General features: G+C 42.5%; 3 protein-coding genes across 3 annotated transcripts; 1 reads left to right on the top strand and 2 right to left on the bottom strand.

The window, feature by feature from the left end:
- Positions 1-3,718: 3,718 nt before the first annotated feature.
- Positions 3,719-7,556, top strand: psme1 (proteasome activator subunit 1). Its single transcript, XM_063483509.1, has 12 exons — positions 3,719-3,772; positions 3,899-3,944; positions 4,175-4,207; positions 4,296-4,358; positions 4,437-4,535; positions 5,239-5,296; positions 5,607-5,704; positions 5,827-5,895; positions 5,979-6,046; positions 6,482-6,536; positions 6,740-6,826; positions 7,310-7,556. The coding sequence occupies exons 2-12, from the start codon at positions 3,906-3,908 to the stop codon at positions 7,388-7,390; spliced, it is 750 nt and encodes a 249-aa protein (XP_063339579.1). The 5' UTR covers positions 3,719-3,772; positions 3,899-3,905; the 3' UTR covers positions 7,391-7,556.
- A 153-nt stretch (positions 7,557-7,709) lies between these two features.
- On the bottom strand, positions 7,710-9,864 carry LOC134634177 (fat storage-inducing transmembrane protein 1-like). The gene is made up of 2 exons (XM_063483238.1): positions 9,578-9,864; positions 7,710-8,416 (listed from the first exon to the last, which is right to left on the bottom strand). The coding sequence occupies exons 1-2, from the start codon at positions 9,862-9,864 to the stop codon at positions 7,747-7,749; spliced, it is 957 nt and encodes a 318-aa protein (XP_063339308.1). The 3' UTR covers positions 7,710-7,746.
- A 1,304-nt stretch (positions 9,865-11,168) lies between these two features.
- Positions 11,169-22,746, bottom strand: dcaf11 (ddb1 and cul4 associated factor 11). Its single transcript, XM_063483986.1, has 15 exons — positions 22,545-22,746; positions 22,057-22,258; positions 20,885-21,012; positions 20,188-20,306; positions 20,006-20,070; positions 19,711-19,811; positions 18,959-19,105; positions 16,823-16,877; positions 16,363-16,431; positions 16,052-16,109; positions 14,669-14,854; positions 14,334-14,487; positions 13,589-13,741; positions 13,339-13,445; positions 11,169-12,337 (listed from the first exon to the last, which is right to left on the bottom strand). The coding sequence occupies exons 2-15, from the start codon at positions 22,242-22,244 to the stop codon at positions 12,227-12,229; spliced, it is 1,641 nt and encodes a 546-aa protein (XP_063340056.1). The 5' UTR covers positions 22,245-22,258; positions 22,545-22,746; the 3' UTR covers positions 11,169-12,226.
- Positions 22,747-23,974: the final 1,228 nt, after the last annotated feature.

The raw sequence follows: 23,974 nt of genomic DNA on the forward strand, positions 1-23,974 counted from the left end.
TAAAGTAAAGAACCATTGTAGGAAACAAAGAAAAGCCATAACCTTTCAGGCTGAAAACCTGACACCCGGTAATTAACTTTCTGTCAGCATTGGTGAATACAAAGAGCAGTTAGCAGGTTTGAGATTCAACACCCTGAAACAGGGCACAAAATTGGATTTCATCAAATCATCACATCATTTGTCTCTGAAAGAAATGTAAATGAAGGATTTGCAGATATGACACTATAATAAATGTTATTTGAGTGGTGCGACAAATTCAAAGCTGCTGAGTTTTTAGGTTTTATTTATAATGTTTAATGGAATGTGGCTGTAATTATCACTTTTCACTACACCGATCATATTTATAAGACACGGCACAGCTGTAGGCGTTATCCTGTTACATTTCCCTCTCTCCGGGAACTTCCACACACACAAATGAAGCTGTGAGAGAGGGGCAAGTATAAAAAGGTGGGGTTGGACACTGGGAGATAAAGAGAGACACAGCAATCCAATATGTCTGGTTAAACTTCACCCCTCATGTCTCATGTTGTCTGATAGGGCTTGCAGAGTCAGCAGACAACTGATACAACACACACACACCTTTCCTGTGGATTACAGGTATGCTCTCCCCATGCAAACACAAAACCATTTCAAGTTGTGACACCTTTAACATGCTAGAAGCACGGCATCTCTGAGCTGCAGCATCAATTATATGTGTACACGAGTGTGTTGTAACTTCTGTCAAGCACATTTTGTCCTGCTAAGGTGTTTTCATCATGTTGTAGTGGCCCAAAAGCCTCACCAGTAAACTCAAAGTCCAAAAAAACAAGGACAGGCTAGGATGATGGCGTGGTTTCTTTTTTAGGGTTGCGAGGGAGTGGCAAAGTAAATTAAGAAAATTACAATGATTTATTTGAAAGCTCTGAAAACATAATCCTTTATTCTTCTCAGTCTGCATAAATAATGGTTTGCAAGAACTTCAAAAGCTCAGCGCTGCATGCTTTCTTTCTGATACACATACACCATTAGTGTTAATATGACAGGTCTGTAAATAAAGTCGTTTACATTCACGCCAGCCACTCATGAAGCCACCTCTCTCTTTCTGCACTCCTGTTCAGTTGCATGAACTTTGTCTGGATTATTTCTCAACGTCCTCCCCAAACTGAATAACACAGTGCAGACCTTTAATCGCTCACTCAGTCAAAATCAAAGCTGCAAGAGCTAATGGAGTTCAGTCGAGTACAGCCGCCGCCCTTTGCTCTGAACTGTCACCTCGTGTCTGCTGAGTGATTGTTTTTCTAGTGTTACATTTTATGGTGCCATATACTACAGGTGAAGAGAAAACAACTATATAGTTACGTACGCTCCAACACTCCAACAGTGGGCAGGAAATAAGAGAAGGATTTAACAAAGTAGTTAAAGCTGTGTGGTGTTTTTACTGTCTTTTTGTCATCAGACATGATAGGTTTACCTGATAATGTCCCAACTCAGATTGTGCTGGCACATAATAGCAGGATGACCTGTAGTTGGACGGTATCCCGTTTACAGTGGGAGGCTCTGACGTGTGGTCTCTTCACTCAGGTATCTTTATTTGTTTTACTCTTTACACTGACTGGATCAGCCCATGCCTCTGTCCACACAGCTCCTGATGAAAGAGCTATTGTGACAGCAGAATATTGGTGTAGCAGCAGAGACGCCCACCAATAATAATGAGTAGTGCTCTTTCTCTTTTTCTTTTTTCAAAAGTTAGTCACTTTTCCTATTATTCCTGTAGTTTAATCCAGCAAAGATTTAAAACATAAAATAAAATCTTAGAAGCATCTTTCAGGTTCATTTGAGCTTTATTTAATGACTTGATGTCGATTTTTCCTGGGTATCCGGGATCTCAGGACAGGGGTAATGTGCTCACATTTCCCAGTTTTCGTTAAAATGTGAGCAGCTGCATTTTGCACAATCTGTAAACCTCTAAAACTTTTCTTTGGTAGCCAAGAAAGAAGAGCTTTACAATAATCGATACGTGAAGACACAAATGCATGGACAAGAACCTCTGCAGCGTCGCTTGACAAAACTTCTTCTGATTTTGGCTATGTTCTTTAAATGATAAAAGGCGGTCTTTGTCGTCTCTTTTACATGAGACTCGAGGAGAGCACCCTGTCAAACCACACGCCCAAGTTTTCAACCTTGTCCCTGCAATTTCAAGATGAAATTTTGGGACAAGTACTGAAATTTTTGTGGTCCAATGACCATCAACTCTGTCTTATCAGTATTAAGGAGCAGGAAATTATCCGATAACCAGTCCCTAATTGCAGATAGACAAGACTGTAGTTTAGACACTTCAGCACAATTTCCAATGGTTAGAGGAACATAAAGCTGTCGTTTGTCTTCATAATCCTTTTTCTTTACTCCACACTGAACAACAGCACCCACCAGTGGAAGCACTCATAACTCACAGACTGGCCTGATACAGAGTTTGTTCACACATCTAACATCTAATCTAACACACATAACTGAGAGGACAGAAATATGTCTTATGGTCAATCTGAGCATTAAATTTGATTTAAGATTGATTTTTTTTTCTAAATTATTTTTCAGATATTGCTCTGATTTTTAGGTTGGGTTAATGGGTGCAAAGATTTTTGCTTTTACAAAAAAATAAAGAAGAGGAAAAAAGAAGACAAAATAAAATAAAATAAAATAAACCGAGTATTAAATATTATAATATATATAATAGTTATGGACACGAAAATTGATATACAGTACTATGCAAAAGTCTTGAGCCATTTCTTCATATGTTTCTTCATAAATGTACATACAGAATATATCAGAATATGAGACAAAAACAGAGTTTGTGCAATCTAACGAGCTTTAGTCAGCATTTGTAAGATCCACACAGCCTGAATTCTCTTAGACAGCTTTCTTCTGTAGTCTTCGGGAATAGTTGTCCAGGTGCTTTGAAGGACATCACTGTGATTTAATTCTTGTGTAATCTCAGCTTTTCCTCTTTGTTCCCCCTTCTTTAAGAAAGGCTTACTGACAGCCACTGAGGCCATTTCTGACCAGGCTTCAGTGAACAATAGATGAATAAAAAGTCAGATGGGTCTCTCAGGTCCCGTGTCAGGTTTTTGATGTATTGTTTTTCCTGTTTCTAAGGACATGACTTTCCGATACTGTTCTTCTGCTGTAGTTTTTAGGTCTATCTATTTTTAGGTTTATCATCCTGTTTTTGAGGATAGGTTCCTCAATTCTTTAAGGACATACTGCACAATGTTTAGATATATGTCAGGTTTTCAGCTAATAGCTTTTTAGGAATCACCTTGTTAGTCCAAAAATATAATTTTATGCCTGTCAAATTGATTTATCTTTGGTATTTCTGCAGATTTAACGATGAAGGGGCGAAATATGTTTTTGTGACAGGCTGCTAGTAGTGCCTTAAGAATTGGTTCTTGAGGCTAAATTGTGTATGTTTAGACTCGACATTGGTTCATCCCTTGAGTTAGGTGACTTTTTTTTATTCTTGGATGAGGGTTAGCCCTTCGAAGACAAAGAAATAACTACTGCCACACAGAAACGCATTTCTCTGAGTGTTTTTTGCTTGTAGACTTCCCCACTCTGTTCCCATTACAGCCCCAGTTTCTGGGAAATGAGAAGTCGACTGCTCCTTATAAAATAAAATAAAGTCAAATAAAACTACACGGCCCACAATGCAACACGTCCATTCGCTATTATTGCAGGAAAGTACGGAACTGTCTAAAACACTCTTTACTTTCATTTTCGCTTTTTATGCTGAGTAACTGTGAGTATTTGTCCGTGTCGTGCACGGCATTGAATTACACAGAAAGGCAGCATATTCTTATTTCTAACCGCCTCCTGTGAAGTCAAAGCCTTTACTAAACTCTAATAAACAACTTCTGCTCTCCAGAGACGACATGGCTGCTGTGGATATTCGCCTCAAGTCGAAGAAACAGGTGAGTCCGCTAGCACAAAGTGTTATGTAGCAGCAAGCTAACTCCCTTTTCCCTTCACTTACATGGTTAGTGTGTCAGTGATGCTAGCAGGCGAGCTAGTGTCCACATAAGTGTTTGTTTTCATGGGGTTTGAGTCTATGGACAGCAGGGGTCACGGGAGGTGAGCAGCAGCATGGTCTCAATAACATGGTCATTTATAAGCAAGCCTAAAATCTGTGACTTTATTCTAGGTGGACGACTTCTGCCAAAAGCTCACCAAGGAGGTAACTCAAACGAAAATGAGAAATCTTTCCCAGCTCTGCTTCACAAGTTTGAATTATTAATGTGGATTTTGTTACTTGGTTTTAACAGGCGGAGGTGCTGGTGTCAACATATTTCCCTCAGAAGCTCGAAGAGCTGCAGGAGCTGCTGAAGGTATCCACCTGTGTGACTGTGGGGACATACCACTGGGCTCTTGATTCTCACATTGGGTGACTTGTGTTTGTGCGTCAGTCTTTCAGATGCAACGACCTGCCTTCTTTGAAGGCTCCACTCGACATCCCGATACCCGATCCGGCGAAAGAGGAGGCCAAGCGCAAGAAAAAAGAGGAGGTGGGGACTCCATCCCAGAAGACTGTTCTTTAAAACTGTGATATAAATCCAATAAAGGAGCATTCGGGGTGATTTATGAAGGACGGCTGTTTTTCCATTAGCCAGATGTAATGGCATTCGTATCGAGGAGCCTCACATCTGTGTTTTATTTGTCTAACCTTTGAATTTCTTCATAGAGCCTCCTCTCAATTGGGGTCCTCGGCTCAGGGTTTATATTTAGTGTTTCATTATATAAAGACACAATGCTGAGTCCCCAGTTACCATGACAACCAATCACTGTGCAATTTCCAAGGGCTGTTTTACAAACTGGCAGCGAGCGGGCCTTTTATGTTACTTCAGTCGGCTGTGAATTTCAGATTTTTATAAACCGTACAAAGGCTGTGTGTCTTGAACTAATACTCATGCAGGGATTTAGAGGAGGGCAGAGAGCCGTGTAGTTAATGCCACTGGGGGTTTTTTTCAACGAGGGTTAGGAGAATATTTGGGGTGGTTGCACAACTTTCGGGAGCTGCTGGAGTCTCCTTAGAATATCAAGGGGCACAGATTGCTGCAACTGGGTTACATGTCTTAAGCAAAGAAAAAGAATCCAACAGAGATCCCAAGGTTGAAAAGCCAGAAAAGAAAAAGGCGTGCAGCCTAGCTGTCTTGGAGATTAATCATCAGCAAAAACTGTGACCTGATGCCTTCTATTCTTATTTTACAGAAGGAGGCTAAGGAGGGGAAGAAAGACAAGGACAGCGATAAAGAGGATGAAGACGCAGGTAAATGGGGAAAAATAGAAAGAAAGATGAATCCGTTTAGCAGTAACCGTATTCCTGTAAATAAAGACAATAAATACTGCAGGAAGAAAGGCTCCAAACCCATGTATGAAACACATCACTGCTTTTCTTGCTCCTTTGTAACAAACTGATGAGTCTACTGTGGCTCATGAGCTGACGACACAAAGTTTAAACACCGTTTACACACTGATTAGCTAACTGGAAGAAAGCAAGGGCATAAGGAACTTTTTCTATATTATAAAAGCAAATCTGCAGCTCACTAAGTGAAGGAGTGCTATCCTCTGTCCTCCAGGCCCTCCATGTGGTCCCATCTGCACCAATGAGCAGGTGGAGAGCCTCCTGCCGAAGGTCAAAACTGAGATCCAGACACTGAAGGAGAAGCTCAACACGGTCAGTCTCAGAACTTTATGTGGAGAAAAATGTGTTGGGTTTTATGTGCAGAAAATATTAATGTGATAAAAAGTCTTGTATATTATACTAGTGGGGTTTTTTTTTTTTTTTTTTCCTGGAAGGTGTCAATGTGGGTGCAACTCCAGATTCCTAAAATTGAGGATGGTAACAATTTCGGAGTGGCTGTCCAGGTTAGTAAACAATCGCGTGTGGAATCTGTCTTTAGGGTGAAATTTATCCAGCTGCATTTTAAATCTTCCTTCGTGTCCACCAGGAGAAAGTGTTTGAGCTGCTGACCAACACACGCACCAAGATCGAAGGATTCCAGACTCAGATTTCAAAGTAAGAGCCTTCACTGATGCAGCCAGCACAGGAAAACAGACCTGACATTACTCCATGAAAAGTATTTGGCAGAGAAAACCACAAAACCTGCTGCGTTCAGTATCATAAGAATATCCACTATTACTGAGAAATCTACAGAGATGAACAGCAATTCAGGCTTTCAGAGGGTCTCATCCATCTTTATTTAGTGAAGTCAAACAGAAAAAAAGTCATATAGGTATAAGCAGAATCAGTGTGAAAGGCTTCAATTCTACATTTAAAAGTGAGAAAATCTTAACAGAGACAATGAGAGGCAGTCTTCTGCTTTGTCTTTTTATTAAAAACCAGATTGATGTCTTGAATGTGGCATTGGATGTGACATTTAGCGAAACGCTGGGGGCTATTTTAAAACAGGTGGGTGGTGCTGTAACTCCTCTCTTCTCCTTGTTTTGGCAGGTATTACAACGAGAGGGGTGATGCTGTGGCCAAAGCCTCCAAGTCGCCCCACGTGGTCAGTGTCTCCCGCTGTGCATCCTAATCTGCATATTAATGTGTGAATGACAAAAATGTGTGCCGGTGCGCTGAAAAAAAAAAACTTATGAGGACATTCTCTCCCGCATAAATTAGATGCATGCTGTTGTGTCATGTACTTATCATACTACACATTGTTTTGCTTATACGCTCGCTGTTTGTGGTGTGTGTTTTCTGCTGCAGGGAGACTACAGACAGCTGGTCCACGAGCTGGACCAATATCAATACTGCGAGCTCCGCCTTGTGGTCTTGGACATCCGCAATACATACGTAAGACACCCACTGCCTCTTGCTTACAGTTGGCCCTCTCTGACTGCGTGTATCCTGAACCTTATAAATCTCATGATCCACACTCCGTGTACCATCTGCTGTTTTCATGCTCTGTATTTTAAATTGAGCGGCTTGGGTGTAAAATATGCCTGTCGTGTCCACCGGCGGGAGCGGCAGCTTAAATGGAATCCATTCCTTCTTAATAGGAGGGTAATTAAACTAATTGCAGTGCTTGTGTTAAATTGATTGGCGCTCCGTCTCCCGTCCATTAATCAGCTCGTCTCTTTCCTTCGGCCATTGTCCTCCCGTGTTTGATGCCGCTAATGAACAAGGCGTTGCGGGCGATGATGAAAGGAGCTGTTTGACGTGATTACAGCTCCATATCTGGACGTCCCTCTCTTTTATGACTCCCTGTAAACTGTCTGTCTTCCCTATATCATCCTGCTTCTGCATCACACTCGGTGTCTTTATTTCTCTCTCCAGGCTGTGTTGTTTGACATCATTAACAAGAACTTTGACAAGATTAAGAGACCCAGAGGAGATGGGAAAGCGCTCATCTACTGAGACAGACTCCAGGCTCTTTCTTTTTTTCTTTTTTTTTTTTAATAAGCAACAACCAGTGTAGAATGACACTCTTCATCAAGTAATGATACACCTGCTCTCAGAAATCTTTTTCTAACTGTGCCTGCATTTTGGTTCAGATTACACAATAAAGCAGCAGTTTTTCTCACTTACTTTGTCTGAATGAGATTTCTAAGCTTCTTTTTGGACTAATTTTGACCTCTAAAGAAAGCAAACTATTAACGTGATGTCACATTTACAGCATGCAGTCTTAAAAGAGGGTTTGGAAATTTGTTCCTGAGCTTTGAAGGACATTTCAGTGCCAAAATCTAACCATTTTCATTAAGCGTGTGACACTACTAAGGCTGTTTGTTGGTGTGCACCGTGGTAGAAAGTCCCTCTCTGGGTAAACCAGGACAACCCCATCTCGATCCGAGCCTGTACAACCCCTGATAGAGTCCTCTCCACCCCAAGTAGCCCAGAGCTCCACCCAGCTGCTGGGAGGGAAACTTTGGGAAGTATGCAAGCAAACACAGCAGCAGAAACATCCAAACAAGGAGGAGAAGAACACACAGGAGGAAGACGACTCTCAGCGGGGTCCCGGGTGACCTCTGCAGAGGCTTCTGTCGCTCCAAGTGATGACCAAAGACACACATTTCCTCGACAAGCAGCAGACAGCAGAAGCAGAGGATGAGGACGTCCTGGGAGACTTCGTAGCCTCGCCACAGCATGTGGGCTTTCAGGCAGGAGGCCTTGTTCTGGTCTTCATGCAGGAGCAGCAGAGGCTGTACTGGGGAGGCCGGGCTCTGGCCGTCCTGGCCTGGGGTCATGGGCTCGTAACAGGTCCCCGCTGCATCCTCCAGCAGGGTCAGGAGGCGCTGACAACCCCACCAGAGCAAACCCGCGAGGCCTACTCGAGAGAGGTGGCGGAGGGAAAGAGAGGGGGAGTGACGGACTGAGAGGGAGAGAAGGGTGATGAAAGCGCCCGTAAAGATGCAGGTCCAACCCCAAGTGGACCTCAGGAACTTCCTGTGAGAGCGTGATGAATAAGGATATGAGTACACACCATATATATGAGCAAAACACACGCAGTAATGAAATATGTGTAAAATTACAGCTTTTCCCTCACAGTCACAGCAACAGGAGGATCCTGGGGAGGTTGAAAGTCAGTCGTTCATGCTCATAATTACACTTTGGGGCAGTTTAGATTCGCCAGTTACCCTGACATGTATGTCTTTGAATTGGCGGAGAAAGCCAGAGAAAGAACATCCAGACTCCACACAGAAAGACTTCAGCCAGCCAGCAGGTCAGATCCAGGAGCTTCTTGCTAACCACAGTGCTCAGAAAGTAAATCTATTTTTGATATGCATGAAAATCCAAGCTTTACAGCAAAGCTGAGTCTTTTTAACTTTTTCAGTTCACTCAAACTTGCTTTGAGGTATCAAAGTTGATGAGCCAGTGGTTTCACTTAATTAGTTCCATGTAAGTGCACTGAACAGTCTGAGGAAGACTTTAATTCTGCTACTGCCTCATAGTTACCATCATACATCAGAATGACATTATCATACAATATGTATGTGCTGCTTTTGTTTTTCAAAAGTGGTATATTAATATTGTATTGGGTTTTGGGTGGGGGGTTTACTCAGTGTATATGTGACAAATGAGTGGCAGCAAAGCATCCACAAAAATAAATGAGGAATAATTTAACATCATAACTGGATTTTAAAAATATGAGATGGATTATATGAACCTAAAACAGTGGGCCAAATGACATTATGATGATTGTAAATGGTGAACTGTATTGTTCCACAAGCTGACTCAGAATAAAGACTCAGTGAAAGTTTGCCTCCAAAACAGATTAAGTAGGGCTGAAGCAGTAAAAGCCCAGCGAGCACTACAGTGAGCAAGGGTGCGCTGGGTTTTATTACAGAGTCAAGAGTTTATTAAAGGAGCAGTGCCTTTATCAAAGATATACAGTTTCCTTTAGCAATGACAGCAGTTACTACAGCTATTTCAGTCAATTATTTCCATCCAATTAAATCATGATAAATCATTGCTAAACTCTCCACAAACAGGTCCTCCACCTATTTCCACCTAATAGCCAATTCTGGCCCCCGTGCTTTATGTTTGACACCCCTGGTGTACGCAAAGCACTATAAGCAGTAATTCATTGTCTCCCGGAGTCCTCACCTGTACAGGTAGTGGTTGCTGTTTGCAAAGATGCTATACTTTGATGCCCAGAAGCTGAGCACAGGCCCAAAGAGGACCAACCCAGACAGCAGCAGGTGGAAGTGTCTTCTGATCAGGCTGCTTCCTAAAACTCGGGCCAGAAAGTTTGTAACAAACTCCAGAACAGTGTTCAAGAGCCTCAAGATGGATCGTCCAGGCAGTATCAGCTCTGCAGCCATCCGGTGTAGTTTATCCAAACTGATCTCTGGTGTGAAGCCATTTGAGGAGTTTCCTGTCTTTAGATTCATGTTGTTCGACCCGCGTTCGTCCTCCCTCTTTGTGGAGTCTGCCTCGCTTGCTTTTGTCTGGGAAAAGGACACCCGTCCCACTCCAGGACCTTTCTATTCTATCACTGTCAGGCACGCGAGAGAACACATGGTTTACAAAAATACAACCCCCCCCTCCTCATGTCCCCTTTACCCTCAAAACCCCTCCCCCGTAGGCAGAAAGAGGAGATGCGGTAATGCTTGCTGCTGTAACTGACCCCATTATTTTCACAGCCATGCTCAAACACAATTAAAAAGTAAACAAAATTAATCTTTACTTCATGACAAAGCTCCCAGTTCTTTTAAAATAGCTCTCGTGTGATGCTGCTCACTTATATTTGCATTTCCTGCATTAGGAAAAATAATAATAATAGTAGTCTCATTCTGACCTTGGATCATTTAGCTCCTTTGGCTCCTTTTCTGGTTCTCTCCTTCAGGACTCTCCAGTCTAAGAATCAGCTGCTGGAGCCAAAACTAATTTAAGTTATAAGCGGTTGCCAGCTTGCATTTGGCGCCATGGACAGCTGCATTTCTCACAGCACGTTCAGTCTGCTTTATTTCCAGGCTCAGTACTCAGGCTGGAGCTTCTTAAAGCCCCCCTTCAACCGTCTGAGCCAAATGGACTGCATTTAGTCTTTCCATGGTACTCATGCTCACATAAAGCACACTGATGCCGTTTTCACAAGCCAGTGCAGACTAATGGCAGATGGGATGCTAACTTCCATGAGGTGGTGGATTTTTGGTTTCTCTCGTTAGTCTTCAAAGTTATTCAGAGAAAGCTTTCCAGTGTAGTAAATAATAAATGATGAGCACAAACTTTTGAAATTCACTGTGATGATGCACTTTTCCAGCAGAGCTTTGGAGTCTTTTGTAAGAAGTCAGAACAGTAGGTGTAAATGAAACCAGGCACGCCAAAGTATGTTAGGTCTAATTTTAGGCCGGTAAGTGCACTGCTGACATTACAATGACCTTCAGACAACTTTGCTATGGTTCCTGTAGCAGCTAATTGTCAACTGTGTGTCCAGTGTGTGTGTGTGTGTGTGTGTGTGTGTGTGTGTGTGTGTGTGTGTGTGTGTGTGTGTGTGTGTGTGTGTTTTACTGGCTAATGCATATCTGGCAGCTGCAGTTAGCTCTATAAAACACACAGAGAAGCTCAATGACAAATGTTTAAAAATCCCATCCCGTGAGTCGTGTGTGTTGTTTGAAGTGTCGTTCTAGTTTCTCCTGCAGCTCCCACACTTTTAAAGCCTGAAACATCTGATCAATGACCAACAGCCCCTTCGTGATACGTTTGAAGAAAGGTTTTTATTATAACTGCAAAGTCTGAGAGTGAAATATGAGCTTTGATATAAACACCTGAAAATTGCATATACAGATCATTTTGAAACCATGTGCGTGTTCCCCTTCCCCAAAGTGCTGACTTGAACACATTAATCACACACAATCAAATCTTTGAATCAAATCACAGGCTTACATTTAGCCAACAATTACACTGAGTGCTGACCCTGGAACGAGAATATTGCTGTGTCTGAGGGACAGGGAGTTAACATTAGCCTTGAGGAAGCCTACAGAGGATTCAGAATAACAGCGAAAACTTTCAAACTCTTTCTGATGAGGCAGAACAGGTCGAATAATGACTGTGAAACTTCCTTGAGCCTGTCGAGTTTTGAATAAACTCAGGAAAGCTAACGCAATTATCAGCTTCATGAGTTTGGCAACTGGAAAAAAAAATGTTTATGACTATACGTTGAGTCTGTAAAGGTAGATGTTCCCTAAAATAGGACACAGCCTGTGTTATTCATAACAGCAGAGTCCAAACAGACTCAGGACACTGACGACAATCTAAATACACTCCCTGAACACACACGCGCGCACACACACACACACACACACACACATACAAATTAAAATTCTATACATTTTTACAAAATTATCATCATTACGTTCCCCTGCAACATCCAAAGTTGTTGTTTTTTCCATATATATATGTATATAATTACTAACTTATTGTTTCATTCCAACAGCTCATTAAGTGCAGCTTCAGCACATTTTGAGTAAAATGTCCCAGGCTGGATTGAAAAAGCTCTGGCCTCCTTATTCTGTGCAAGACATGAGGCAAAAAACAAAAAAAAACAGGGGGAAAAAACAGAAAAACAGCTGCAGGCGGCAACAGCCGTCCCGCCGTGTTCTGATCGGCACTGGACAGCACGAGGCTCCGGCGCCTTCCCAGTGAACTTTTCTCAGCCACGCTTTCATTTGAATCACTAATATCCCGCACTAACGTTAGCAGATACTCAAGTCTCTCCCAGGCCTTCTGAGCTCACTGCTTTCCTCTGTGGTGACATCACTTCCTCCAACAGCTCCCTTCCTCTCCTCCTCCTCCCCTTGCCGTGTCTCGCTCCTCGTCTAGGGGATGGGTTTGTCTGTGCTCCCACATTCGAACCGCTCCGTCCCACTGTAGAGAAAGGATGGAGATCAGAGGTTAAAAATAATAACTGTGCCCTCTAAGCCCCGTAGTTTAATGTCCTTAAGCTGGATGGACTCTTGTTATCACTTTTAAAACAGCTGCTGAGCCTGTCTGCTCTGTTAAATAACGGTGACATGATTCATGCTTTATGCCAACGAAACAAGCGGCAGCTTTTAACCACAAATGGAAAAGAAGCAGCATTTTTATTAGCCAAGCAAAGAGCTAAATTTATGGTCTTGATATGCTAATACATCAATAGCACATGTGTGCTACACAGAGTTCTGCAGACCTGCTTAGTGGCCGAATCAAAATATGTGGAAAACCTCCAATTTCTGCGCTTCTCATTTTGCTTTTTGGGATTTTTAATTCACTGTTTCCTCTGACGCGTTTCTTGGGGGCGAAGCTGTGTTTACTTTCTGCAGGACTGCACCCTTGCTGTAGCCTCTCTGCTGGTTGAACTCCCACAATCCTCCTCTCTGCACGCCCATAGAGCTACGCAAGGAAGCAGCACTGCACGACCATAAATCCAGCTTTGCTTGTGTGTGATTAGGTCCAGGCCTCAGCGGTGTAAAGTATAAACATAAAGTACTCTGCATCTCATGTCTGCTTCCTTCTTCTAGTCGAAACAGCTCAGTTCATTTGCACTGCTTTAATGTTGTTTTCCATTTTATCAAGTAGTGGTAGTAGTGAAATTGCTAAAAAGTCTAATTTAATGGAATATGTGAGGGGGAAAAAAACAGTCGTTTATTTCTGCAAATGGTCATTTTTTTCCCCGTAATTACCAGAAAACGTATCAAATTGTCTCAGACTTTTCTAAATTACGCCTTATTCCATTAGTAGAGGAAACAGTGTCTGGGATTAACGCCACTCTATTAAATCTTTTTACAACTTCTGGAAAGGGCTTTCTTTTGGGTTTAATGTGATATTTATGATGACGAGCTTTCACACGCTGATTCCAGCAGGACACTTTCTGCATTAACCGCACTCACAGAGCTGCTGATGATGTTGTCCTCGTACGGGTGCCAACTGACATCTCTCACGCACGCGTCGTGGCCCACCAGTCTGGTTACCACCGTGCCGGTCAGCACATCGTAGACTGGACACACAAACACGGACACACACACACACACACACACAGGGTTCAACTGATTTTCGATTCTTCAAATATTACTTTGTGCCTCAGCTCATGCAGACTTTGTCGCCGTTTACACACTGACAGACACACACAGAGTCACTTACTGACGATTTTGCCCGTGGAACAGCCGGAGTAGATGAATCTCTGCCCGGTGCTGAACTCTGGTGAGAAACGGCAGCGTATCAGGGTGTGGAGGACGCCATGACCTCGGTAGGTCATTACTGAGGTGTCGCCTGTCAGCTTGTGTCTCTTCAGGGCTGCGAGGAGCAAGTAAACAAACACAAAACTGCTAAACAACAAAAAGATGCACAAGGATTTCTCCATTTTATAATTATTATTTTTTTACTGTTTATGCTCTTTCCTCACACTTGACCTCAACTTTAATCCAAAAGACCGTGTAGATTTATATCAAGCTTAGAAGAAACTGCACCCTGAACTAGATCGTTTCATTTTGTTTAGTTTTTTACCGCCTCGTCTCCTCCTCCTCTCTTCCTGCTCTATCTCATTATCCAAACTCCTATCCTTCACCTCTCCTCCACTCCTTCCCTCCTCTTTGGCTTGTAATGGTAATCACTCTCCCTACGTGTGGCTTTACTGTCTTTTTATCCTCACGACACACACACAGACACAGACACACACACACACACACACACACACAGACACACACACACACACACAGACACACACACCTTCCCTGTTACTGCCTCCTCTCTCTTTTTTTAATATCATCATTTCATCTTTATCTCCTCCTCTGTGTGACCTCTCCTCCTCTCGTCCTCCAACTTCCCCTCTGACTCATTTACCACGAGTACCTCCCTTTCGCCCTTCTTCGGCCCCTCCCCTCCTCACCTCTCTGGGGAACCTGCTGCCAGCGGTAGTCCCAGTTTTGCTGGGTGACAGCCAGGCGGGAAGCTGCCAGCCCCTCTTTGGGCGAGAACTTCCTGACATCCCACAGCTTGATGGACTGGTCCTTCGAGTTGCTGATCAGGTAGCGAGCGTCACCCTGGCACCGTGACAAAATGGAAAAAAAGAGAGCGAGATCTGAGTGTTAGAACAATACATGTGATTGAATAAACGTCCTGTACGATTAATGTTCTCATTTAAACCATTTCCAAGTAACTGGAAAACTTTTTACTGAGAGACCCCCCCCACACAGACACACACACACACACACTCGCACCCACCTTGCTGTGGATGAAGGTGATGCCGTCTCGGTGGCCGGCCAGCTGTCCAACAGGCTGCGGTCTGTCCTCCCGCAGCGTCCGTCTGTCCCACACCTTGCACAGTGCGTCATCGCTGCCAGAGAAGAGCAGCTGGGACGAGCTGTCGGCGAACGCCACCGCGTTTACGTCGTCCTCGTGGGCATCAATCTGATGAGGACGGCAGCAAAAGAAAGAGTCAGTGTTTACTGTATGGAGCGTGTGCACATGTGTGCAAGAATGTGCTATTTACAAGTGGGCTATTTACATGTTGTTGTGAAAAGTGTGTATGTGTGCGCGTGTGTGCACTTATGCATGTCTGTGCCTACGTAGAAGTAATGAAAGGAGCATTTTTCTTCAAGGCTGCTGCACACTGAAACTCAGACTTTTCAGTACATAAGCCTCCAAGGCTGTGCTACAAACAGGCTTTATACATGCGGCATGGTTGTGAGTCTCCAAATGCAAAGATGTAGCTGTTAGTAATTACAGCAGTACAACTGTTTGTTAGTTTTGTTCTTTATATGTGCAAGAAGACGAAATAAATCGCTAGATAAAAGGATGTGTCACAAATGAAAGGATAACTCAACATGAAGCATGGTGATGAATGGTTCTAGCAGAACAACTGAACTGCTTTCTTTCATAAGACATTTCATTATTTACCGTTTTAATGATGTGGAGGCCATCTCTAACAGGTGACTGTGAAGGCCACAGCGTGTGATTCACATCATTTTATAATCACTAAACCTATTCAGTGGACGCGATGACCATCATCCTGAGAGAGAGTATGAACGTCTCATTGTGAGACAAAGATCAGCCTCAACAGCTTTCTATTGATTTGCAGAAATCCTTCCCTCAATGGGGAAAAACACTAACCGGAACCACAGCAGCAAAATGCCCCCACTTCAGTTTCCCATCACTGCACTGAATCGTGGAAAGTCTAGCGCCGCACATGAGGAAGTGACAGTGAAAGTACAAACAACTAATAAAAAGTTGAGAGATAAAAGCACAGAAACACACCACAACACTGAGGTAATTAGGAGGGACAGACAGAGAAACGGAGGACAGAGACGAAGCAGATGGTCGAGGTCGAATGCTGACTTCTGCGCACAGGGCGGTTATGGGAGGAGGGAGGGCGGTAGGTTTAACCCCCACAGTCCCACTGTGTGGCGGAGCTGGACTCTTCGCTGCTATATTAGACTGCAGGATGGTGTAAAACTTTATGTAGACCGGCGCAGTTTCTGCTCCGCTGCATCTGGCTAACCTTGACCGAAGGATGAAGCGCAAATCAGACAGACGTGACGCTGAAACGGGCACGGCCAAGGCGGCGCGCGAGCAAAAAGACATAAATGCACACAAAGACACACTAACCTTCAACATTCGTTTATTCTGCTCAAGATCAAAAACGTAAAGGCAGCCGTCGTTTGCTCTGAAATGAGAGAGAAGAGAGGCTGAGAAAAGAAATAAAAAAACTCCCCCAACTGAGGTTTAAACGTGCTTCAAGTTCATATTAACCGTTTTCAAAATTTAATACAAGCTCTAATAAACATATTTCGAAAATACCGCCAACAAATGGAAGAAAAGCAGAGTTGTGCTTGAATTCAAATTTCATAAAGAGCTTTCAGTCCTCATTTCAACCCTGTCAGTCACTGCCTTGAAACATAAAAGCAAATTGTACTCACCCTCCCAGGATCTCTTTGCCATCTGTGGACGCAGCCAGCGAGAACACACAGAACCTCCTCTCATCTGGACTACAAAGCACAACAGCGTACACACACACACACACGCACACAAAGGTTGGACACTGCAGTAAGAGCACAACTGCTGATTTACAACCACACTATCTACTTTATTATTTTTTTTGGTGTGGGATAACATAAAGGCTTTATGAAGGCAAGCATCACCTTTTAAACAGTGTTTTTGTTAGGAGAGCAGTGAGTTTAATGGCAGTGCTTTGTTGAATTAATGATCTATTTTTAACAAAAGGAGCGCACACAGAGCGAGAGGATGGATGTTGGGGTGACAAGTTCTGACAGCATCATTCATCCAGGTGGTAATGAAGGGAGAGGAGGGCCTGCTGGTAAGGAATGATAGATTACCTGCTCCGTAATGTTATAAGTTACTATGAGGGGAAACACTAACTTGAGGTCCAGGGCGGTGTGGTTTTCACTGTCTTCATCTATACTGCACATATGAACTGTGGGGGAGGAACAGAGAGAGACACGTATGACTAAAACATCACAGCTAAAAACGTGGTTGATATGCTGCTAAAAAACAAAACAAAAACCAGAAAACTCTTGGAAGCTGTGGTAATGTAAAAGCACTTTCAATATGAAAGAAATCACTTCCTGATTCATTTATTCACTTCTTCGTATTTCTCACAAGTGATGCTGTTAAAGGCTCTACTTTCATTGTTTTATTGTAGAAATATTTAGACACTACATTGTAGTTGCACACTCACTTGCCACTTCATTAGATATACCTTACTAGAACTGGGTTGGATCCCATCTTTCCTTCAAAAATGACTCAATTCTTTGTGGCATACACTCAACAAGATACTGGAAACATTCCTCAGAGGTTTTGGTCTATCTCGATATGACAGCATCACACAGTTGCTGCGGCTTTGTCACAAATCCCAAAGGTGCTTCATCATATTAAGATCTGGTAACTGTAGAGGCCATTTTGAACACAATGAACTCATTGTGATGTTAAAGAAACCAGTTTGACATTATTTGATCTTTGTGACGTGGCATGTTATCCTGCTGGAAGAAGCCCAAAGTGTAGCAAGACAATATTCCACACACCATTACAGCAGCACCAGCAGCTTGAACCAATGATACAGGGGGACCCATGCTTTCATGGATGATTGCAGAAAGTGAAACTCCTCATTAAGACATTTTCCAATCTTGTACTGTCCAAATTTGGTGAGTCTGTGTTTCCTGTTCTTAGCTGACAGCAGTGATGCAGTAGGGTCTTCTGCTGCTGTAGCCCATCTGCTTCAAGGTTTAACATGTTGTGCATTCAGAGATGCTCTTCTGCACACCTTGTTTGTAATGAGTGGTTATTTGAGTCACAGTCTGGTCATTCTTCTCTGACATCAACAAGGTATTTTCACCCAGAGAACCGCTGCTCACTGGATATTTTCAGTTTCTCAGGCCATGTTCTGTAAACCCTGTGTGGGAAAATCCCAGCTGATCAGCTGTTTCTGAAACACTCAGACAAGCCTGCGTGACACCAACAATTATGCCACGTTCACTCACTGAAATCATCTTTCTTCCCCATTCTGATGCTCAGTTTGAACTTCAACAGGTCACCCTGACCATGTCTACATGCCTGAATGAACCAAGTTGCTGCCATGTGATTGGCTGATTAGACATTTGCGTTAATGAGCAGCTGCAAAGGCATAGCTTATGAAGTGGTGGGTGAATGTATTTTGCACTTAGGATATAAGACACACCAAACCAATAAGCAGCTGTGTATACAGCAAAGCCAAGTGTTATTTACTCTTATTTAGTACCTTAAAATACTTTCTTTTCTGAACAGTTTTAAAAATAAATGTAATGTAATTTCTTCTTTAAAGCCACAAAAACAACCTGTGGTCTAACAAATCAGATCCTGAAAGTCTTTCTGGATATCAACGACACAAAGGAGAGGGATCATCTGCCTTGGCAGTTCAAAAAGCAACATCTTTGATGGTAATACTGGATAACTTACACATCTGTGAAGGCACCATTAATGCTTAACAGTAAGGGTTTGGAAAACTATATGCTGCTATGCAGCCATGGGCTTTTCAGCAAAGACCTTGCTGATTTCAGCAAATCAATGTTAAACCACATTCTGCACATATCCATAATATAATATAAAGATCTGCCGCATTAGGAAGGGAAAAATATGACAGTTCTATACTGAACAAGAATATAAAACAATACTTTTTCAAAATGATTAGTTTTATAGTTCTAAAAGATTCCTTGTGTTGTTTAAAAAAAAAAGAAGAAAAAGACCTGCATCTGTCCCAGCCTAATATTGTGATTTTTTGTGTCTGCTCTTTTTAATGGTACAAATATCCTTTTATGTGTTTGATTTACAGTTCACGAACAGTCCCAGATTTATTTATTTTTTTAGGAAAAGTGGATTTATAATCCCAACTAAAGAAAAAAAAAAGAGCCAGTCTTGAAGATTTATAGGTTTGCTGAATCTTTACAGAATTAGTTATTCTAATGATGGCAAACTGTTTTCCTCATTTCATCATGTAATATTTTACTGGTCCCATAGCCTTACTGTAGTCAGACCAACTGGAGTAGAGCACGTGGTGCGCGTCGGGGGTGAAGCAGACATCCAGCACGCTCCAGCCCACGTCACGGGCCTTCACCGTTCGCCACAGGTGAAAACGCCCCCTACTGGTGTCGTACAGGCGGATGTTCTGGTCTGCAGCAAGAAAAAAAATAAAACTAAACAAAACACAAAGACTCGCATTTGTTTTTGTTTGGGGTTTTTTACAGGTCCTTCAGAGTTTGTGACAAAGTCCTTTTTTTTTTTCTTTTTTTTTTTATTTATTCCTTGGGTACAAACAGAGTGATTTATTTCACTTTCTCCATTTTGTCTGTAAGACTAATCAGTTTGAATTAACATAAGGACTCATTTACACGTGTATGTCACCAGCTGGTTTGTTGTTCAGGGCTTGCTGCTGATCACTAACAGAGACATAATACAAGAAGAACAGTCGTGACAGTTAGGCAAGCGTAGGTGAGACATGGTGAGACATGTTGTCCTCCGCTTATTTAGTTTGCTTACAAAACAGTAACTTCATCCATTAATCATTAAAGCAGGAAATAGGAACTGATGATGCGCTTGATATTTGTTTTTTGGAACACGAGAAAAGTCCAACAATACTTCTCTCCGCCTGAACACAGTCTGTACACAACACAGCATGATTTGGTGGTCCACGCAGCAGCTTTAAACAAACACTCAGAATAAAAATCAGACCTGATTCAGCCCCTCTCGATCCTCATGTTGGACATCGTGCTATTTACCTTGGCAGGCGGAGAGGAACATGTTGCCATCCTCGCTGTACACTCCACAGAAGGCTTTCTGCTGGTATGTATCCTTGTGGGACACATAGTTTGGCAGGAAACTGCAGAAGAACACCGGGGTCACAATTGTAATATTTCGTCTTCTTCATGTCCAATGCATTGTATATTTTCACAGCAATTGTGCAGCTATCCCTCCGCTCCAACAGAGCACAATGGTCCAATCAAGGCTTTAGTCACACTAAACTAATTGCTACTTAATTCTAATTTAGATTTTAAATACCCCAAAGTTACTTACTGCGTACGGATACGACTGCACTCTCCGTGGGAAAAACTGGAGCCTCTACATCTGCCTTTTTCTCTCTGCACACAAAAACATTTATTTGCAGTTACATAATTTCATTGAACTCTATAAACAAAACTAATACGACTCCACTGCCGCAATTATTTTCCATTTTGATTTTATTTCTGGGGTCTGACCTCTGCTAGCATGCGGGTGAAACTGCGATAGCCTTTCAAGGAAGAGGAGGCGGTGGCCAGCAGGATCTGAGTGCGGATCTCACTCCGATCCACTTCGTGTGTGTCAGGTTGGGTGTCCACTAAAGACAGAACACAAAGAACAAGTCTCAGTAGGAGCTCACATTCAACAACAAGCTCTCAGAACTTCAGGCATGCTCTGATTAGCTGTCCTACATATTTGAGAGAACAATCCATGGAAATTTTTGACAACTGAAACATTGTTTTGTGTTTGATCCATCACTGATTGACAGACGATAAACAGACATGCAACGAGAGGAAAAGAAGAAACACACAAAAGGAAGAAGAAACAGTATTTAGGCCTCACTAGTTCTAGAAAACAAAAAAACTGAATTGAAGTTTCCATAAATAACATTTTTGGGATGGCAGTGAAAACAAGACAATAACATTACTGTAACACGATTATGTCTCTAAATGAAACCTTACTGACATTCATTCACTGCTTCACTACTTGGAAAGAGAAGACATCGTCCAAATGTAATTATATGTATTTCTGCACTGCAGTGGCTGCACTCTAAATAGATCTGTTAGCTTTCCATATTATCTGATCATTGTAACGATGCATTTAAGGGTATAAATGAAGAGTAAACCAGCAAGTAAAAAACTGCTTATTTTCCTGCCTGTGTCAGTGGGAGGTTACCTGGTGGATTATAGCGGTCACCCAGCCGTCCATCCCAGGCTCCATCGCTGTCTTCATCAGAGTCAGAATACGACTGGACCAGCTGCAGCCCCGTGGCTCCACTGCCATGGACCAGTCTTACCTGACCCCTGCACATGCAAGCAACCAGTCAATTAATCAGTTATGATTAATCCAATTATCTATTGCCCTAGTGCAAAGATGTACCTAGGAAAAAAAAAAAGACTTGACAGGTGGAAACCAAAGCTAAATGGTCCAGCTGTACAACATGTAGCAATGACAACATTTAAATGCTAAAGAAGTGAGAAATGTCAAATGTTTTTTCTTGCAGATCTCGGTTCCCTCTGGTCACAAGAGCAGGCCCTGCCAATGTCACGGTTCACTAAAGAAACTATTACAGAGGGATATCCAAAAAAATTCCCAGCTTATCCAAGTGCAATTAAATCAAACTGAAATGGAAAAACCTTAACCCCCCACTTAGCTTTGCAGCGCTGGAATGTGATGTGACGTTTCAATTATTTACTGCATACTGCATGCATTACTTCTATTTGCCTCTAAATGTCATTTAATAAGTGCCTGATACGCTCACCACACACAAGTCGTTTTCACTGCAGCAACTACACACATATGTGACAAAGGCTTCTGTCCTAGTTCTGAGTTCAAGAAACGCCTCTGGGAGGTAATTTTGAAGAATTATCTAATTTAATTTCAGTTGTCAGCAGGACGTATAAACTGCACACACAGAATTACCAGCCACGTGTTAATAAAAAGCTTTCTTCCCTCACCCCCAACAAGTTTTACTTCTATCAACATTTTTGCTGTTGCAGAACTCTCCCACAGATTTAATTGTGGAATGCTTTGAATGCCATCGTCTTTAATAACGATTACGTCTCTTGGCTAAAAAGAGGAGCGCTTGCTTAAGACTGCTGCCTCCATGACCCAGACAAGTGGTGGATCGACGTATTGCACTGCACCATTGCATGAGGCTGCCAAGTGATATGACTTGCTACTAGAAGGACTTTGACTTTATTGCACTTGTGTTTTTATGTATTAATTGCTCATTTTTACTTCTGCTTGTTATGGCCCACTTTCACCAAAACAACTCCATAGTACCTCTGCTACAAACCTGGGCCCTCGGTGGTATCAGTTTGAGCGTTTTTAACTGTGAAATTCACCTCCTCAGTAAGTAAGCCAGCACTTCTGCTAAGTCAACGTCCTCCTCTGATGAAGACTGCCTGTCCGTCCTGCGGCCTCGGCTGCTGCTGCCGCCCTGGTTTGATTCTGTCGCTTCAGACTGCTCTCCTGGGTTGCCACTGGAAGAGCCCCTTCCACCAGACATCCCAGAACTGGACTGTGAGCCCATAGACTGAAGATGGCCTACCAGAGAGAATAACGAGACGTGTAACAACAATTTCAGGGTTACCTGACAACGTCACGTGATCCCAGACACCTTGGAGAGGGACGAGAAGCACAGCAGCTAGGAAACAATGTTTCCTGGATACGGCGTAAGCCCTATAACAGCTAAAGTTACTGACGCAAACCTCTCCACTCCTTCAATACAAACTAACTATCCGTGTATTGCACATTAGCTCGTCGTGTTTAAAATGCTTGGGGAAGATTTAGTTCGAGCTAGCTGATAATGCTAACGATAACATTTGGCTACCGTTGGACTGTCAAACGATCTTCTTGACAGCTCGTCGGTCCACCTCTTTGTCGTTTCTCCGCGAACTGGACCGTGTGCTCGGTGTACAACTTCCGCACCGTCTAACACAAACCCCTCACAAAGCTAGAGAGCCGGAGGTCTGAGAACACAGTGTTTGATCAGTCTGCTAGCAGAGCCAGTCCGTGAATCGCCATGTTGTTTACAAAAGTGTGAAAAAACCCTGCGCGTGCCCCCCCCGCTTGCCCTTTCGGCGTCACGTGACCAGCCCAGTTGTATAAGCAGCTGCCAGCAACACAGTTTACCATGAAGCTATTAAAAAATATATATATATATTTATTGACAGGTTTAAATAAAGTTTAAAGTAGAAAATAAACCAGATGTTTTTTGTTTGTTTTGGGGGGTTTTGCCATCTACAGGGAATTTTTACTCAAATATATTATTTTATCATTTTATCATTTTATTTGGTGAAAGAAATATAATAAATATAATCTATATGGAATATATAATATAATTGAATTAGAATATTTCGTAATGTATGTCGTATATTTATATGTCCGGAGCATGTACAGCCCATATAGGCGTCACATAACTTTAACATAACGATAAACATCAGACTTTAGTCGTACACTGAAGGCGCTCGTAATGAATGGACTTGGAGTCTTCTGGCTAGTAATGTTTAGTTTTTCATATTATTATGTATTTATTTTTTGGGTGTGTGTGTCTGGTGGGGGGGCTTCTTCTTTTCAAACTAAAATGAAAACATGTCAGGCTAAGCAACTTAAAGTGCCACTGAGCAATCTATTTTGTTTATTGTGAACGGCTGTACTGCTCATTCCTGCGTCACCTCAACATAATGAATCAAGTCTGAGGTTGCTCACGGTAAAGAAGGTGTTTGTCATCTATTCCCGAGGGGGGTCCTATAATTTAATAACCCGTCTATTTTTTGACACCTGCGTTATTTAGGTCCTACAAACAGTCTATCAGTCCCCCAGGGTTTGGCTGCCAGGGCCACTGTGTGGCTGTGGGGCTCAAAAACCCAACTAAATTTGCCTCTAAAATCAAAATTTTGGAATGTGTTCCAGAGGGTGTCACAACAAATAATGTGTAAATATGAAGAGAAGAAGGTCTGAGTCATCAAAGCCCACAACATGTGACTTCTGAATTCATGACATATCTGCAAGCTCTTTATCGCTAAACAATTTGCTGACAGGGTATAGGAAGATTCAAACAACATACCGACAGCTGAACCACTAATCCAGGGCCTCTCACTTACAGATGGGCCTTGGGCTGAAAACTGACTCATTTCATGTGTTACATGTTTTACAGTACATTTATTTTATTATTTACCAAACACCAGTGGATATCATACAAGTTATATCTGAGAAGGCACATTTATAGGCACAAAACAGCCTCCGATACAGGCTATAATA

Source organism: Pelmatolapia mariae, linkage group LG9 (assembly GCF_036321145.2).
Source record: "Pelmatolapia mariae isolate MD_Pm_ZW linkage group LG9, Pm_UMD_F_2, whole genome shotgun sequence".
In the NCBI taxonomy this organism is placed as follows: Eukaryota; Metazoa; Chordata; class Actinopteri; order Cichliformes; family Cichlidae; genus Pelmatolapia; species Pelmatolapia mariae.

What these genes read in the sequence shown, in the direction of transcription:
- dcaf11 (XM_063483986.1), bottom strand. Translation starts at nt 22,244, where the DNA reads ATGGGCTCACAGTCCAGTTCTGGGATGTCTGGTGGAAGGGGCTCTTCC. An exon ending in AGAATAAACGAATGTTGAAG is followed by an intron (nt 14,855 to 16,051) that starts GTTAGTGTGTCT and finishes CGTCCTCATCAG; the next exon opens with ATTGATGCCCACGAGGACGA. An exon ending in GCAGCAGGTTCCCCAGAGAG is followed by an intron (nt 13,742 to 14,333) that starts GTGAGGAGGGGA and finishes TGCTCCTCGCAG; the next exon opens with CCCTGAAGAGACACAAGCTG.
- LOC134634177 (XM_063483238.1), bottom strand. Translation starts at nt 9,864, where the DNA reads ATGAATCTAAAGACAGGAAACTCCTCAAATGGCTTCACACCAGAGATC. An exon ending in AGCAACCACTACCTGTACAG is followed by an intron (nt 8,417 to 9,577) that starts GTGAGGACTCCG and finishes ACGCTCTCACAG; the next exon opens with GAAGTTCCTGAGGTCCACTT.
- psme1 (XM_063483509.1), top strand. Translation starts at nt 3,906, where the DNA reads ATGGCTGCTGTGGATATTCGCCTCAAGTCGAAGAAACAG. An exon ending in GCCAAAAGCTCACCAAGGAG is followed by an intron (nt 4,208 to 4,295) that starts GTAACTCAAACG and finishes TGGTTTTAACAG; the next exon opens with GCGGAGGTGCTGGTGTCAAC. An exon ending in AGCGCAAGAAAAAAGAGGAG is followed by an intron (nt 4,536 to 5,238) that starts GTGGGGACTCCA and finishes CTTATTTTACAG; the next exon opens with AAGGAGGCTAAGGAGGGGAA.